This window comes from Muntiacus reevesi, chromosome 3, assembly GCF_963930625.1.
Source record: "Muntiacus reevesi chromosome 3, mMunRee1.1, whole genome shotgun sequence".
NCBI classification, from domain to species: Eukaryota; Metazoa; Chordata; class Mammalia; order Artiodactyla; family Cervidae; genus Muntiacus; species Muntiacus reevesi.
The window spans coordinates 66,104,914-66,123,115 of NC_089251.1; the positions used below are offsets into that span (position 1 = coordinate 66,104,914).

The 18,202-nt window shown below is 46.6% G+C and overlaps 1 protein-coding gene across 3 annotated transcripts in view; it reads right to left on the reverse strand.

The window, feature by feature from the left end:
• SPTBN1 (spectrin beta, non-erythrocytic 1) overlaps window positions 1–18,202 on the reverse strand; it is a 200,366-nt gene that overhangs the window by 19,110 nt on the left and 163,054 nt on the right. For all 3 annotated transcript variants that reach the window (XM_065929289.1, XM_065929290.1, XM_065929291.1), the window contains 10 exons: window positions 17,973–18,175; window positions 13,136–13,226; window positions 8,043–8,189; window positions 6,818–7,081; window positions 5,258–5,482; window positions 4,553–4,642; window positions 4,122–4,400; window positions 3,346–3,476; window positions 1,726–1,930; window positions 968–1,342 (listed from right to left, as the gene is read on the reverse strand). In XM_065929289.1, coding sequence (XP_065785361.1) covers window positions 968–1,342; window positions 1,726–1,930; window positions 3,346–3,476; window positions 4,122–4,400; window positions 4,553–4,642; window positions 5,258–5,482; window positions 6,818–7,081; window positions 8,043–8,189; window positions 13,136–13,226; window positions 17,973–18,175 — 2,010 coding nt within the window. The remainder of the gene's footprint in view (window positions 1–967; window positions 1,343–1,725; window positions 1,931–3,345; window positions 3,477–4,121; window positions 4,401–4,552; window positions 4,643–5,257; window positions 5,483–6,817; window positions 7,082–8,042; window positions 8,190–13,135; window positions 13,227–17,972; window positions 18,176–18,202) is intronic.

Sequence of the window (18,202 nt, forward strand, 5' to 3'; positions counted from 1 at the left end):
CAAAAATATGGACCATCTGGGCTTCTACAGAAGAAGTCTGCTGACCCCTGTACTAGATCACTGATGTGCTTCTGAAAGACAAAAACAAATCCTCTGATGTCCTCAGGGCTGGTATCTTTAATAAAACAGACTTTTCTAAGATCATGAAATTTAAGGGAAAAAAAGATACAATTTATTTTTCATCTAACAGATATAAGACTGAGCAGGAAACTGCAGAAATGAGTGTATGAACTAGAAAGTGATTACACTACAGACCCTTGCTGTTATACTGTTATCAGTTTATCAGAAATCTTTTACAAAACCTGAGTGTTAACCACTCTATGAGAGGTGAAAGGACCAGGCACACTAAAACGTTAGAATCTTGTTTTCTCTATTCTCTGATACATAACTCAGACTCTGGTTGATGCAAAACAATAAGGTATCATTTTGGAAATTATTATGGATGGATATGCTCAGTCGTGTCCGACCCTTTGTGACCCTATGGACTGTAGCCTGCCAGGCTCCTCGGTTCGTGGAATTTTCCAGGCAAGAACACTGGAAGGGGTTGCCATGCCCTTCTCCAGGGAATCTTCTGACCCAGGGATTGAATCCATGTCTCCTATGTCTCCTGCATTGGCAGGTGGGTTCTTTACCACTAGCATCACCTAGGAAACTGACTCTGGATGGACATGCCAACAGAATTCACATTTTTGTTGAGAAGGTCCGTAACCTATAAATGTGTGTGTGCAGCTGGTTTATTATCTTAATCATGGAGGATGGACATCTGACAGTGCCTGCAAATGGGACAGAGAGCACTACGGACTGGTAAGTTCTCCTAAATGGAGCGCTACACGCATATGCATTTAATTTGGGCCATTCTCTGAGGCATGCCTGGGGAGCCAAGGAGTGGAGAGAGATGTTGAGAGGGGCACAAAGATGCTGTATGGAAAGAGAACCTCCCACCAGCCTGGGGTGGCGCCCCGCCTACCTGAGTGCCCAGGGCCTGGATATCATGCTCAAAGGTGGTGTGCATTCTCTGTAAGGTCTCCACTGTGTTCTGATCTCTCCCGAGCTCCTCGGGGAGTTTCTTGTGTTTGTCCTGGATGCGCCCAAAGATCTCCTTGGCGTCGTGGTAAAACTTGTGCAGTTCATAGGAGGCAGCAAGGATCTGTGTTCTAGTGTCAATGAGCTCCAGGAGGTCAGCCCAGGCCTCGTTGAGCCCATCCTTCCACTCAGCGATAGTAGCGGCATCTGAATGTCCGGAGTTGATGAGCTCATCTGCCATGTGGTTGACTGTGTCCACGCGTTCCTGCCCAATGTTCCCCGTGTCCCGGGCGAACTCTCGGAATCGCTCTTGGAGCATCTGAAATGGGAGTGAGCATAAAGAAACCAGTGAGATCACCATGAACACTTCATTTACTGATCACTCGAACACCCTTTGGAAATAAACACCTGATTTAACAGATGTCAGATCCAAAGCCTCATGTCAATCAGACTTCCTTCTCACTCATGGCAGCAGAGAGAAGCACAGCTCTACCGCCTCTGACTAGAGGAATGGGCACAGAAATTCAAACATGACAACTTCCAAGTTGCTCGATGACAAAAGTGCCCAGTTGAAATGAAACCCCATGACCTTTGACTTTTGAGTCTGGGGTGTTTCCTCTGCTCACAGACACGGAATGAGAAAGGCTTCCCACAGTCTGCCACGTGCTGCAGGCCCACCCAAGCTCTGCTTGTGTTACTTGCCGTGACGTGCTCGTAGTCCTGGCCCAGCTCGTGCGACCCCGCGACCACCTCCCTCTCGGCGATCCACTGCTCCAGGTCATCCACCTCGCGGTTGAGCTGGAACAGCCGGTGTCTCTCATCCAGCTTGCCCCGCCTCTCCTCAGCCAGGTCCTTGAGGCCTGCATACAGCTTGTCCACCTTGGACTGCCGCATGCTGATACGTTCACTGAGGGGAGTGAGACGGGGCGGGAGGTGGGTGTGGGTGAGCCTTAAATGCCACATTTTCTTCAGGGAGACAGCAAATGAGGGCAAATGCCAGGAGGTCACATTATACGAAATTTCTCAAAGGAATCTGAAGGTTAACTGAGTTAGCCCCAAAAATAAAAGTCAACTTTGACCTCAACTTCAGGTAATGGAACGCCAACATGTAACAAAACACAGTCATTAAGGACAAAGGCCACTCTGATTGTGATGAGAGGGAGGGGACAGAAATCGAAATGCTCTGCACTGATGGCTCTGACCGTCAGGATTTCCTTTAATGTTAAAAAATTATTAGCCTAGGAAGAGGGAGCCATCCTCTGTTCTCAGGGGCCACACTGCCAAAGGGACAGAAGACATCCCCGTCTGCAAGCATTTGACCTTCTCTGGGCTGTATGCTCTTTCCTTCCAGGAAGGTGGGCCCTGTTGCTCCCATTTCCTGGGTCCTGGGGGAGCAGCATCCACCCCGCCACCCTGCTTCTAACTTCTCTCAGAAGGACAGCCTTCCAGCAGGTAAGTGGTCAGGCAAGGACTCGATGCCCAGCCTTGCAGATGAGGAAGGCCATCTTCCTGAAATGGACCCAACCCAAGACAGCCAAGGACCTCACCTCCAACTTGCCTTGGTTAATGCCCAAAGCTGATCCTTGTCTGTCTGAGACACAAAAGGCAGTTACAGAGAAAGCCTAAAATGACTATCACTGCAGTGAGTGTGTCAGTTTGGTATGTAACAGGGCAGGGTGCCACACACTCTTTTTTCTTATTTCTGAGGCATTATCAAGACTCAAAGTATAAGAGTTAAGAGTGGTTTCATTTTGTTCTCTTGGAAGCTCTAATTATTTCACAAGTCCACAGGTCCTTATCCATCGCTCCACAATGGGCTTCCCTGGTGGCTTACACAGTAAAGAGTCTGCCTGCAATGCAGGAGACCTGGGTTCAATCCCTGGGTTGGGAAGATTTCCTGGAGAAGGGAATATCAACCCACTCCAGCATTCTTGCCTGAAGAATCCCATGGAGCCTGGCTGGCTACAGTCCATGAGGTTGCAAAGAGTTAGACACGACTGAGTGACTAAGAGCACACAGACACTGCTCTGCTACAACACTTCCCTAAAACAGGTGACTTTCTAAACCCAAGTGAAGGTGCTCTGATCACCCTGTACCCATGCATCTGCACCCCTGACTCACGACACCAATAATCTCTCAATAGGGCTTGGCCAGCAGGAGATAGTTATCCCACGAGAGCAAGCGCCTGTAATATTAACAGGCTCACCCTTCCTGTTCAGCACAGGCCTACTGGGTCTGTTTTAAAAATGCTTCCCAAAGACTAAGGAGGCCCTGACCAGGAGGAACTGCCAGCCCAGTCTCATTTGATGAAGCGGCACGCACCTTTCAGGATGGCTGTCGGCCACCAGAGCCCGGCTGGTCTTGGAGAGCTGGTGCACCGTCTCCGCATAGTCCTCCACAGCTTGTTCCAGAATCTGGTGCTTCTTCAACATGGAGACGGCGCTCTGCTCATCCTGTACAGACAGGGGACTGTCACACCCACAGCCGCCCCCCACCCCCAAATCCAAACTACCTGAAAGCGGGACCGGCTGACTGCACAGCACAGGGGGGCGGGAGGAAGACTTAATGGAAAGAAAAAAAGCCACAAGTGCAATATGGGCAGTGCAGTATGGAGCGTTTCAAGAGTGGCAAGGTGGACTGGGCCGTGGGAGCCTCTGAAAGATGGCCATGAGAGTGACGCACAGTGACGAGGACCCTTCAACACATGAGGCAAAGCCCAGGCAAACCAAGTGTGTCCTGGCTGGAAAAACTCTCTATGTCTAACAGATGTAGGTGATAGCATTCTGGTCGGAGTACTTTCAAGTACTTTTAAACTGTCTCAAAACCATCTAGTATATTGTAAAAGAAAGGCTTTGGCAAATTTCTGTTTAAAAAAGGGGAGAGCAGATAGATACCATGATTCGGAGAAGAAAATTCTGTACCAAGGGGCAAATAGCCAGGTTCCAGTCACCTATGTGCACCGCACTGCCCCCGTAAACAAGCAACAGTCAGACATTGCACCAGGATGCCAACCCCAGCAGCACAAGCTTCTGATCTGAGTCAGAGGCTCCCCGGGCGCAGGGACGGGGTTGCGGGGTAGGCTCAGCCTCTGTCCTCACCTTGGCCTTCTCCTCGGACATCATGTACAGCTCCTGCTCGCTCATCCAGGCCTCGGCCTCGGCCGCGTCGAAGTAGTACTGCTGGGCCCTGTGCGCCTCCTCCAGCCGCCGGTGCCGCTTCTCCGTCTCCTCGATGAGGAGGCCCCATAGCTGCTTCAGGTCGGCCAGTCTCTGCCGGATGGCCTCGGCATTGAGGCTGCTGTCGGTGATGATGTTCTGGCTCCTCTCAAAGATGTCGTCGATGCGAGGCTGGTGCCCCTGGATCTCCTTCTGGAGGGTCTATGTGATTGGGAAACACACACCCAAGGCTCACTGAGCCACAGCAGCACAATGCTTGTGCCAGGCCCTGGGGCCAAGGAGAACCTGCCCATCCTCTGAACTCCTCCTTCTCTGCCTTCTAACATGGAGCTGGCCCCAGCAGACACGCTTACCTGATTTTTCTTTATCAACAGTTGCACAGTCTGGAGGTTGTGGCCATGATCCGTGGAGGTCGCCAAAGGCATCCTCTCACCAACCCACAACTGGAAGGAATTGTAAACAGGTGGTCAGGGCCACTCAAAAAGAACAAATATCTGATGCAGACAAGGGCAGGAGGGGAGAGCAAGGAGGCCAGTATGGGAGGGGAAGCATGTGCAACCCGAGTGGGGGATGAACAACAAGATACTATAGTGCAGCCCAGGGAACTACATTCAACATCCTGTGACAAACCAAAAAGGAAAAGAATACACACATCTATAAGTCAGTCACTCTGCTGCACAGCAGAGATACAGCACTGTAAGTCAATTATACTTTAATAAAAGTTTTTTAAAAAAGAAGAAACAATTACCTCACTGGGAGGGGTGGCCCAGGGAGCCTGCCCTTCTTCTCCAATGAAGGGTACAGGCTAGTCTCCCAGACCTTACCTTTATCCACAATGCCAGACTCTCCAGGAGTCCCTATTCTTTGTTGTTAAAATGATTGTTCCGGGGCATTAGAGCCCTCAATTTATCTTTAGAAAATCAGACAGAAACCCGGAGGTGTATTCTGTGTGGACACACGGTGCAGGACCGCGACAACTCAGCCCCCAGGGACTGAGGTGGGTCAGGCACAGCAGTGGGAACCCGGGCTGCAGGCTGGCCACGGGAGGAGGCACTCACGATCTCGTCCTCCACGTCCCGGTTAAACTGATGGATCTCCTTGGAGGCCAGCAGGTTCTGCTTCCTCTCGTTGAGGGGCTCCAGCAGCTCCATGAACTTGGTCTGCACAGTGAGGCGCTTGCTGTCCACCTCGTCCGTGCTCTTCCCCTCCTGGCTCAGGGCCTGCGCCTGGCTCTGGAGCTCTTCTATCTCCTTCTTCCGCACCTCCATCTGATTCTCCAGCATCTGAGGGTGGAAGACACACCCACCTTCACACCCGAGACAAGGGAAACACCGACAGTGATTTTACATGCTCCCCTTTGGCACTGTCCAAAACAGAAGATTTGGGAATATTAACCGATACAGTGGAGAACCCAAGAAATGGTTCTGCATGGCTAGTAAGCCAGCAACTAGTGCTCCACTTTCTCAGCTGATTTTTCCAAAACAAAACAAAACCTCCCTTTCTAAGAATTTTTAAACTTGGGAGCAACAGTCAAGTTTATCTAGGAACTTCAGAGGCAAATGACAGGGGAAATAAAAATTAATTATGGGGAAAGGATGGTCTCCATCTGCCTGTTCAGAAGTCACAACGACACTGAAAACGAGCTTAATCACCAGGAAGGAGTCAGGTCTTCAGTTTCCAGTTCTTTTAGGCCAGAAGGATAGCTAACATTAACCATCTCCTCTCAATTGCTTTAATCAGAAAGCTGATTTTTCTTTTTAAAAATACTCGATAATCAACAGCCTAACTGTACATTTACATGAGGGAAAGGGGCAAAAGCACAGCAGAGGTGTCTTGCTCAGGAATCACAACCCTGGGAAGATCACATGCTGCTGTCCCCAGAGACAAGGGGCTGGCGAATATACTGACTGCTCTGTTAGCTAGGGAAGCACTGGGCCACACACTGCAAACTCAGCCCGGGGAGCTCCTGCAAGCTACTGCCATGAATCTGCTTGGCTCAACCTCATCACAGCTATTTTCTCTCATCAATGTAAATTCATTTGCCCTTAGAAGGACTCTATTGTTTTGCAAAAACCCCAAATTTCTCTTATTATCTAAAAGTGACCTGAACCACTCAAATAACTACCACATATTTAGACATTTTACAGTGAGGTATGCAAACATGGTAACTTTTCTTCAAGTAAACTGTGGAACTAGATGGAATGAACATTTACTAAACTGTTAAGTGGTGATATCTGTCAACAAAGATGATAATGAAAATATACTGCCATGCATGGACCCCAGTATTCCTACGGTGTCTTTCCAAATTGATTCTAGAAATGTCCCCTGATGCCACAGAGCCCACTGTGCTGGGTGTGTTAAAATCCCTTCACACTCCAAGCAAACGTCTGAGGACGCAGTGGGCGAGTTAAGACCACCAGGACCACAGCAGGGAACAGCCTGTGGCGCGATGGCCTAGGGTGTGCTAGCCCCAGAGCCCACTGTGCTGGGTGTGTTAAAATCCCTTCACACTCCAAGCAAACATCTGAGGACGCGGTGGGCGAGTTAAGACCACCAGGACCACAGCAGGGAACAGCCTGTGGCGCGATGGCCTAGGGTGTGCTAGCCCCGGCACTTGCCTGCTGCTTTTTCAGAAGGATGTTGACGCTGGTGAGGTCTTTGCCGTAGTCGTCAGACTGAATCTGACTTTCCAGGCCATGCAGCCATTTGTCCAGATCTGCACAGCTCTGGGTGAAGAGTTCAGCTTTGTTCGCATCGAAGAGCCGCTGGGCCTTGGTCTGTGTGGTGGATTCAAGGACTTCCCACATTTTATGTAAACCTGTGAGTTTCTCCTTCACCACGGCTTCTGTTTCTGGTTTTTCTGAAATGAGCTGCATTCCCTCCTGGAAAACACACATAAATACAGTTTGCAGAACAGGTGTCACTGTGAAAAACAAGCCTGACATATTTGAATTATGAGTTACCTATTCACTGAACAAACACATGTGCACACACAGATACACACATGCACGCACACAGTTTTTCTACATGGAATTACTGCTAGACAAGATCACCAATGGCCTGACTGGTTTTCAAAGGCATGGAACACCAAGTGATGGTTGGGGCTCTGGGATACTTACTGCCAGTAACCTAAAACTTCATCCCTTCCGCATCACCCCCAAGAGACCTTAACACTTAAACTGTTTAGATTTTGAAATAATATAGTGTATGAAGGAAGAGAAGGGAGGGTGGGGAATGTCACATTCATGTTTGGTTACACTGCAGAGAATCCTGTTGTGCCAAAACAATACAGTTTAAATTATTAAAATGAGAAATTTAAAATACATAGTATTTCTAAGTTCTGTGGATCCGCTCAATGTCTGCCACAGTCCAGCACACATGATAGATCAACAGAGTGCGGACGCTGCCCTGGGGGCTGGCAGTCTGTCAAGTGCAGCAGCGGAGACACACAACAGAAACTCACTTTTAGGATTTTTTTTTTTTTAATTTTTAATTTTTATTTTTTCAGTGGGTTTAGTCATACATTGATATGAATCAGCCATAGAGTTACTCATATTCCCCATCCCGATCCCCCCTCCCACCTCCCTACTCCTAGGATTCTTGACAAGATAAGGCAGGCATTTTGTGCCACCTGGTTGGGTTTCTGCTTGTCTGCTTTCTTGCTGGTTTGAAGGTAGGAGTTGGGAGGTGAAAAGTGGGACTGCTCCTGGCTGTGTAACTCCCGTATGTGGTCATATAGGACTCAAATACGCTGGAAAACATGCTAAGTACAAAGGAGCTCATTTCCACTCAGTTTTCTCACCACAGCCACATCGATGGAGTACCATCAACCCCTTGACTCACCTTCTCAATTTTGTCAAGCCATTCTTTGTTGGAAGCGAGCTCTGCCATAAAGGCTTGATGCTTCAACCATTTACTGTGCAGATTTCTGGCTTCGTCGTAAGACATGTCCTGGGCTGTAAGCATCTTTTCATTGATCCAGAGAGACAGCTAGGAAAGAAAAAAATCAGGTTCAGAGATTGTGATCACAGACATCAGCCTTTTTCTGCCTGGAAACAGCTGTTATGTTGTTACCTGCACACCACGTTTCCACGTCAACAGACAACCAAACGTTTACTTTACAACTCTGACCCATCACAACAGGTATCTCCATTGTATGGATGCTGTACTTGAGACTTGCTCCAAACTATGAATCTAACACTAAATCCAGAAGTGTAAAAAGCATGTCGAGCCAGCTTTCAAACTGTTTGGCACTCTTAACCAGCTTTCCCTCCAGACACTTGTGTTTAAAATTCTGTCCTAAGCAAGCTAAGTCACAACCTTTCTTCTTTAAATACCCATGGCTAGCTAAACAAGATTAACTGTCTTTACTACATTTGGTAATCTTTTTACTTTTAGTTTTAGTTCTACCATAAAAAAAACCAAAGCGCCTATTCTTTCATCCCTCCCTCTTCTTCATGTACATTATCTATGTGGATGACAAATAGCATGAGGAACTTGCTTGCTATAGGGGTGAGACAACCATGATGCCCTCTTAGCTCCCTTCATTTCTCAGTCACCTTCATCTTTTCTTCTACAGCTTCTGTCTGTAGAAGACCAAGAACACTTCACAGGACTGGATTCTGAGATCCAGCATGTTTGCTTGGATCTGAACTCTGGGAAGCCTCTTCACAAACCCTGCTGGCCACTGACAGATCTGAGCCTAGCCCAGGCCCTGGACACGTTCCCCTTGCTGGCTCTCATCCCAACTTGCCTGGCTCCTCACTGCCTGCCGGCAGTTGGCCACACCAGGGTCCTAATTCCTACTAGGAAGAGAGCGCTTCCATTTGCCCAGTTGGAAGATACGCAAACAAATGCAGGGTCAGCCTGGAACCAGAAGCCAGTAAGTTTTCAGAGGCAGTGCCCTTATTCCACATGACTATAAGAAGTCACTCTTACACCAGCTGCTGCCATAACAAATCTGCACCCAAACTGTGTCATGGTCCCACCACCAAGGGTTTAAGAAATGGTGTATAAACCCCTACAGAACCAACTATTCTGAAGCCGTTCCCTTGCACTTTGGGCAGCTGCTGGGAGAGGCTTCCCCATAAGAGGGCTCCCACAACACCAAGTCTGTTCTCTGGGAACCACGTCAAGGAGGGGGATGCAGGTCCCGGGAGGACCCCAGCTCTGCCTGTGGGTGAACCCCCAGGCACCCTCCCTACTCTTCTCAGGATACCAACTACCATGTATGGGAGGGAGGGGGATCAAAAGCAAAAGTAGTGAGATTTTTGATGTCACGCTTTACTAAGGAAAAAACACCAAGTCCCATAAAGCCCTTGGTAAGCAAGGACCATAGATCCGTTACACAACAACCAAGGCACTGAATTTCCTACTTTAAAAGAATCACCTACTTTCCTTCCAGTTATCTGAGTAGCTAAGGCCTTAAAGACTAAGGCTATTCAATCTAAGGAGAAAAGATGTTAAGAAGAAAGCAAATGGAAAAACTACCCTGTATTCCACAAGTGCACACTAAACATAATAAAAGGCAATGATCCAAAGTGCAAAGGACATCCACATATTTGCTCTATTCATAACCACCTACCCAAGAGAGATTAAAAAAAAGGAGCCACATAAAAATCAGAGGCTTATAAACAAATTTGCTCTTTGCTGAACACATCATCCCACAGATAAAGCAGCATGTGACACAGCACAATGAAACGGAGCTGTGGAACGTGCTAGTTCATCAGACCTCCATCAGCATTCTGGAATCAGACCCACAGTTATTATCAGTGGGCATTTACAAAGGTCATTTAAGAATATGCTCATTCTCTGCAGAACAGAACACTGTGCAGATTGGAAAAGGATAAGAACAAATGCTTTGATCACTGGATTAAGCTCAAAGCAAAGCGCTGAACCTGCTATGCCGGTGCCACCACGTTTAGTTATACTGCCCTCCAGGGGAGGAAAAAATCAGTTTCAGAAAACAGGAGGTATGGAGACAGGGAATAGAATAGAAAAGTAGGATTTTTTAAATCACTAATTTTTAAGGGTATCATATTAAAATAACAACACAAAAAAACATGATGCTCTTTGCATCACCATCTATAACTGGGATTAGCTAGGCCCTGCTCATCCTCCCTGCACTGCGGCAACGAATTTCCCCCTCCAGGAAGTATTCATGGTGGGTGGCAACATGGCAGAGCTTACAACCCAGGCTCCTCTAGCCTCCAACCAACCAGGAAGGGGGTGTGGCAAGGAGACCATCTGGATTTCCTAGACCTTGAACAATACTGACAGCAAGCAGCAGCATTAAATCTGACTTCTGGGTGCTCTGTAAATATCCACCAACACAATAAGAAGTAGGTTTCCATATGTAGGGCTAGTCCACCCACAAACTCCATTCTCAGAGATTCTGGTTTAAAAGGGGCATATTTTAATGAGGCTAAATAATGGAATATTAACAAAGAAGAATATTCCTTAAAAATAATAGCACCCTTTGCTGGTACTTCTACACTAAGGGTTTTGAAGCCCCCAAACCTGACCTAAACTCCGTTACTATGCGGAAACTACTGGGATTCCCAGGTGGCTCAAACAGTAAAGAATCTACATGTAATGCAAAAGACTCAGGTTTGACCCTTGGATCGGGAAGACCCCTGGAGAAGGGAATGGCTATCCACTCCAGTATTCTTGCTTGAAGAATTAAACGGACGGAGGAGCTGGGCGGGCTACAGTCCATAGTGTCACAAAGAGTCGGACACCACTGAATGACTGACACTTTGATACATTTTTACAAACCTGACCTAAATTTAGTCTTTATCTGTAAACTATATATGCTGGTGTGGTACCCCCAGCAGATCCTATGGTTGTACTAACTTTTAACAAGGTTTAAGGAAAGAACAAATAGATAAACCAGGGAGACCTGGCACAGCAGTTGGAAGGAGACCTGCAAATCACCCCAGGACAAAGAAGCCCGGCCAGAACCTCTGGGCACTCTTGGAGGGGAAATCACACAGGGCTGAGCCCTCTGGGTGTGCCTATTGGTCACTGGTGTGTGTTAGGGAGCAAATTCCTTGTAACCAAGGACGCTCATCTGGTACAAGAATTAACAAAGATCTAAAGATCTACTGAAACTATTTCCTGTGATTCTACTTGGAAGGACTATGTCTTATCTATTTACTTTTCCCACATGTTACTATTTATGAATCCACACGGATGTGAATGGAAAATCAGGGGCTGGAAATTTCAACTGAGCCTCTCTCAAAGGTTCCTCTGTTCCCTCACTTCCTGCTTATTTCCTGGCATTCTTTTCCCTAAACTCAGTCCAGATTTCACCATGCTTAGGTCAATGGATTTCATCTCAGTAATCTGTTCTTTAAGCAAAGGGATGGGGTCCCACTGGTTTCCCCAGCACACCCCCTTCCCATCTGATCTGAGGTTAAAACAAGCTGGCGGGGCCTCAAGGGCAACGTTAAGGTACTTCAGGGACCTCCAATCTGGGCAGGGCACAGCCCAGGCAGCAAATGTCTCTTGACAACTTCTCACTCCCTCCAGGGCTGAAGGGCCACTTGGTATTCACTGCAGCACATCATGCGACTCTACACAGCTAACCCTGAATCCATTACTCTTCCCTGGGTCTTGTCTGGGGACATGAATGCCTCTTTAAATGAGCATCCTATTCAAATGGGTTATTCATGCTCAGGAGTGACTTGAAGAGGCACTCCTGGCCTCGCCTGTCTGGCTCCAGACAAACCCCTCCAGGGACCCAGATTCATCAGCGTGGCCCTGAACGTCAAGAGACCCTAAGTACACAGTTGAGGGGCTTTTCTTCCTTCATAAGGTTTAGCTGCTGGAGCACATTTTAAGATTCACAGTAAGACAGCAGTTTAATGGATATGAAGGATTGCTTCTGTCACCGACTCTGATTCAACTGTTATGAGAGCCATATTTAACACACAGCTACAAGTTTGCATGCAAAGGATTCGTGAAGAGTCTGGTCGTATTCTTAGCATATGACCTTGATCCTCCCCTCTCCATCTCCAGTTCCCCTTCCTCAAGATCCCTACAGCTTCCCTTGGATATTTTTCATCCCACTTCTGCCTCTGATGAGATTTAGTCTAATAAACCAGAAAGGACCGAGTCTCACCATTGTTCTCTGGTGGATAGTGAAATACGATGTGCTTGTGATCTCACGCATGTGAAGTCAGCTAGATGCTTCCTTCCAAACAGCTTGCAGAGAGATTGCGTTTTACTGGCTAACTTTAGTTTTCCCAGTTTGTTTATGCACGTGTCAGGGGAGTATGAAATAGTTTGAGAATCATCAGATGAATACCACATGTTAAAACTCAAGAGTTTGAGATCAGGATTACTGCTCTTGGCATTTCAGACACATACCTGAGGAGCCTGAAGGATGGATATTTCAAGATCTTCAAAGAATAAGAAAACTGTGTATATTTCTTGAAATCTTTCTTTTTACCTGGGTAGCCAACTGCAGTTTCTTTTATTTCTTTCCTTCCCTACTAGTAACTCTGCCTTATTTTAAATAGTAGATGCTTTTAGGCTATAGAATATTTGAGAATATCACTGTCTGTGACCATGGCAATGTTCTACATCTGCACTGCCCATACAATAAGGCAGCCATGAATCACAGCCGGCTACTGAGCACTTAAAGTACGGCCAGCGTGACAGAACAACTACAGTCTTGATTCCGTTTAAAATGAGGCAGCCGCATGTGGTTAGTATCTGCTGTGTTGAACAGCACAGTTCTAGACTGTAATAATCTGGTTACTCTAAGTGGCACCTTGTAGGCTGGAGAACTGACACTGCTCCACCTGCAAATTGTATGAGTGATGTGAATTTCTGGCCTCAGTTCATTTTACAATCCCAAGGGCTCTTCTACCAAATGCTTGGTGGTTCTTGTTAGAAAAGAGGAAAGGAGGCGTTAAAGGGAGATGTACCTCCTGACAGTCTTGCAGGAATTTCTGAAGATCCCTGTTGTCCTTCAGTCTCATCAGAAGCTCACTGGCTGCCTCGCGATTCTTCCTGTGTCTGTTATAACGATAATAAAAATGATTTTAAAAAAAGGAATTCTTGAAATACAGAATTTACAATTCAGTTTCTTTTCTGGGTTCCTCTACATGCTGAAAACAATCTGCTGACAGTTCTTGATTATGTCAAGGAGACAAAATAAACAAGGGAGTCGAGCATTCAAATGAGTAAACCATGGTACAAGAAGCCAGAACACCTGTCCCAGCCACACAGCCAGCCAGGATGCAGGCAACAGAGCTTCGTAAGTCTGGTGCTAGGAAAAAACACCATGAGCAGACACTCAGCACAACTCTCCATTTGAGGAACTGGGAAAACATAAAATTGATCTTTAGGACACTCATACCTGGGTGACAGACCATGTACATGGCTAAGAAAATACAGAAAACCATGTAACTGGCTTCAAAGAACATTTCCTGATAATAAGATTCTCATCATGAGAAAAACTTGTCCCAAACAACAATAAACCAAGAATGAAAATTTTTAGACCTGTGAGATCATCTACCTACCCAATCCCCATCTTTATCAATACATAAGGGTAACCAAGGCTTACAAAAGTTAAAGCACAAAACCTTAACCAAGAAACTTAGAAGAAGCTGGTGAACTTGGTAAAATGACAAGCAACATCGGGCGCTCACTCCACAGCTCGGATACAGCCACAGGGCTTCTTGGCACACACCGTGGAGGTACAGGAAGCCCCCTGCAAGACTTCTTTCCACTCCCAGGGACTTTTCCACTGGACTGTGAAGAAGAGCCACATGAATGCTGTGAGTGCCATGGACACAGCTGCCTTCATGTGGTTCTATTGCCTCGAGGAGAGCCATACTACACTGAGAATGGAGAAGCATCACCATAACACAGCTCCTCATACTCCCAAGGAACCCAAGCACCAGCTGGCCTAAACACAGGGTATGAAGAATGGCGAAAAGTGAAAGTGAAAATCACTCAGTTGTGTCTCTCTTTGCAACCCCATGGACTATAGAGTTCATGGAATTTTCCAGGCCAGAATATTGGAGTGGGTAGCCTTTCCCTTCTCCAGGGGATCTTCCCAACCCAGGGATGAACCCAGGTCTCCCAAATGGAGAGTGCATATGGGAAGGTTTGGGTTTTCCTGCCAAATCCCAAGGCAAGTTCTTGCTGCAGTGTCTGGGCAAGATCTCTTGACCAACCCCACCAACCCCCATGGCCAGGAGGAGGAAGAACACAACCTCCGATTCTCCACGAAGCCAAGAAAGGGCAGTTCAGGGAGCACCTGCTACAGGCTGGCTTTTAAAATACCTTCAAGTGCAGGAAGACCGTAATGACCTATGCGTCACACAGGTTTGCAGTGAGTACTGGCAAGTGACACTGGTAGCACTGCTGCCACCACCTGCCTGAGGACCAAAGGGAATCACTAACTGCTCCTTCAGGTCCCAGATCACAGGGACAATGTAAATGGAAATAACACTGTCAGGGAATTGCTCAACACATAAGATAACATTTTACTTTTTTGTTTTAAATTGAAAGGGATTCTGTAGCTTCAGGCAAAGGGGTCTTAAAATGTTAAGCAAAATGCAACAATAGAAAAGTACTTCTTATATAATGCTAAATAAAAAAAAAGTTTATGCATAATCAATGATTAAAAAAAAATTCCAAGGCACACATTGGAAAGCAAAGACCAAAGTGGCATGTGCTAAGGGTGAGATTAAAAGGTAGTAGTTTCCACCCTCTACCCCCACATTTTTAACAATGTGACTTTTATAATAGTAAATTAAAAGGCCTAAGTCCCTTTACTTCAGTGCGATCCTTTCCCAAAGATGAAAACTTAAAAAAAATTTTTTTTAAAGATTGTGATTTCGGATTAAAGGAATTAGTCATCTAAAAAATGTGGGTGGGGAAGGAATGTCAAGCAAAGTCCTTCAAGTTCCCAACCCTCAAGTTCCAGTCACTGTTTGTACGGGGGTTTAAGAAAAATAAAGCAAATCTTCCAGAGGAAGGTAATCTGAGTTGGAGTTAAGTCACAAAATGCAAGAGTCCTGCTTTGAGTCAAAGGCCTTGAAGAAAAGATCTCATTTCCTTCCCGAGTATCACATGAAAATGCTGTCATGGCAAGGAGTAATCAGAGACACAGGCAGTTAAAACAGGTGGTGCAACCTTGAAACTCACTGAAGTAACAGCTAAAAATAACCTCAGACACTAAGAAAATTCAACATAGAGAGAAATACCACCAGAAGGAATCTTGAATGTATCTCTTATAAGATAAAGATTCACACGTGCCCAAGAGATTTCTGCCTGGACAATTTTTCTCCACCCTGGTGTTCATGGGACGTGAAACTCAGGGAGGTCTTTCAAGGTTGGATCACGGATTTAATTAAAGGGAAGGGTCTTCCAGAACTCGGCCATAGTTTCTCTTACCCTTTAGAGTGCTGTTTGGGATGAGGTTAAATTTCTTGCTTTCTTTCCATCCCTCACCTCCTCCCCTATAATGAGACTCAAAAGCTCCTCACCACAAGAGGCAGATACTAGATTCAACTCTGGTTCTTATGAAAACTGAAGAACCACAGGTAAATGAGTAAAGCATGCTGGTAATTTTAAAGTTTTGTTCCCATGTGAGATAGGGTCTGGCTTTATGAAAGTGGACAGATTTCCTTTTCTCCCAGGACTGCACTGTGGCTGGAATTTTCCTCTGAGCCAGGAAGCTCACCCGTTCATACTCCCCTTGAGCAGGCTTGGACTGCAGACTCCATCCCACCACGTCAAAGGCACTATAAAGGCCACGCAAACCCTACCCACATCTGTTAAGTCAGTGTCTTTGTTCTAGCACTTTTTCATTTCAACGAACTCAGCGGTAATCGACAAGATTTCCGGAATGTAAGCACATTATAATGATTTTGCATTCTACAAAAATAGCTTCATGGGAGCATCAGAATATTTCTGGATGGGGATCAGATCCTGAAGGTTTAGGTATTTACTTAGCTTGTGTTCCGATACCACCTGGAACTGAGATTTGTATATTTTTATAACAGACCAGTATCCTCTGGGGTCAGGTTTCAGATTTTGAGGTCTCTGGGGATATTAAAGTGAAAGCAGAATTCGGGTAACATATGCTGAGGAAAGGTAGAAAAGGTAGAAAATGTAATCCTTCTGAGGGTAGATCACCAGAAAGCCCCGCTCCCTTCTCTCTCTGTTAAGCTTAAGGACAGTAGAGGATCATCTCCCCACTGCTTTTAACAGAAGAAATCCCCAGGAGGCCTGGGAACCCCAGGTGCCCAGGCTCTGAGTCAAGGACAAAAGGAAGCTTAAGCTGCAACAAAGAGCTGCTAAAACGTTCTCTCTTATCCAGGAGGCTCCAGTCTTGACGGCATCACCTGCTTCCAACAAGTCCTTGCAGCTGTGGCATGGGGGTGGGGTGGGGGGGAGATCAACACACTGAGGAAGTGGCCAGGCAGCTGCACGCCCGCCTAAACACAAGTGTCCCCAATGGCCCAGTCCATCTTCAGGAAACCAGCTGTGTGCACCTAATGCGGAGGAACATGGGATATCATGTTTACAAAATAGTGAGATTTAACACCGGGAGAAAAGGAAATTCTTTTTCTCTTTGTTAAAACTGTCTTGCCCAATCCTTGTTTCTCATACTAATTTGAAGGTGGAGAGACTTTTTTTTTGGTAGCTGTTTTAAAAGCAACAGATACAAAATTATAATCTACCTTACACCCTATTCCCACAGTGTCATCTGTAGAGCATATGGTTTAGGATCTGAATCAGTGTACAGGACAGACTGGCTAAAGCCAGGAGCCCGATCTTTACAGGCAACGAGTCGTTCCCCTCTCCACTGCAGATCGTGAGAAGTTTATGTGGCCCAGGGTCCCAGGACACCCTCTCAGACACGGTAAGTAAGGAACTGCTCCGCACCAGCAGTTCTTCCTCCTCACTGTACTGGAAGGTCAGAGGAGCCTTGAGGAAGAGCTTGTTTCTTGATGACATCATCTCACAATGAGCCTGTAAATCTGGCCCAAACTGGGACCAGAGGAGATCAGCTGTAACAGAGACTGGTGACTGACTCAGATAGGCCATCCCTGGAGAGAAGTGGCCAGCTCAGAACAGGCCAGAACTAGGCCAGGCTGTGTGTCCAAACCAGATCCACTAGACCTCCCGCTTTAGCAATAACCAAGGCAGAGTGAGTGTTAGGAGAGAGGGTCTGACACAGAATGTGGCCAGGGAGAAAAATCTCTTGGAACTGAAAATAAAAACAAAACAACAGCATCTAATGGTGGAGAGAGCTTGGCTGAAGAGGAAAAGGTCTTTTCTCATAAACAAGATGCCAATACAGCGTTATCCATTAGGCCTTCTAGTAAAGGCCTAATGATGCTCCCTTTTTGGCTCTGCCAGGTACTCAGGACAAGCAACCTTGCCCTTCTTCCTTACCCCTCCTGAGACCTCGGAGGAGTCTTGCTTGGATGAAGGTGAACGTGGGTTTGGCTGGATGGGGAAGCGTCTGGTTCTCAGGGTCCCATTGGGTGATGTGCTGTGTGTCACCTCTTACAGGGCAGGCTTATACCCCACTGCTACTCAGCACTCCAGCTTTCTAAGTCTTTGATTAGGGATTAGCTTGGCCTTTCAGGCTTTCTTTTGTAGATTAAATTTTACTAGAAGCCCGTATCCTGCCCACTTTGGAATTTAAACCCATAGCCCCAAAGATGTTGGCCAATGATACAGATGCTTGAGAGCCCCAGGGTGCAAGACTCCCTTAAGAGTGTCAGGACTCCGCACCTGTCGTCGATGGAGTCCACCTTCTCCTGGATGCGATCCGAGTTGATGTTCCCATCGCTCACCAGCCTCCGACCTGTTTCCACAACCGCGTTGATCTTCTCCTCATTGGCATCCATGGTGGTCATGAAATCCTCTTGTTTTTTAATAGCTGCTTCAGCTCCTTCCAAGGTGGTGGGCATTTCAGTATGGGCCAAAACATACTCCTTAATTAAAAAGGGAAAATCACAGCA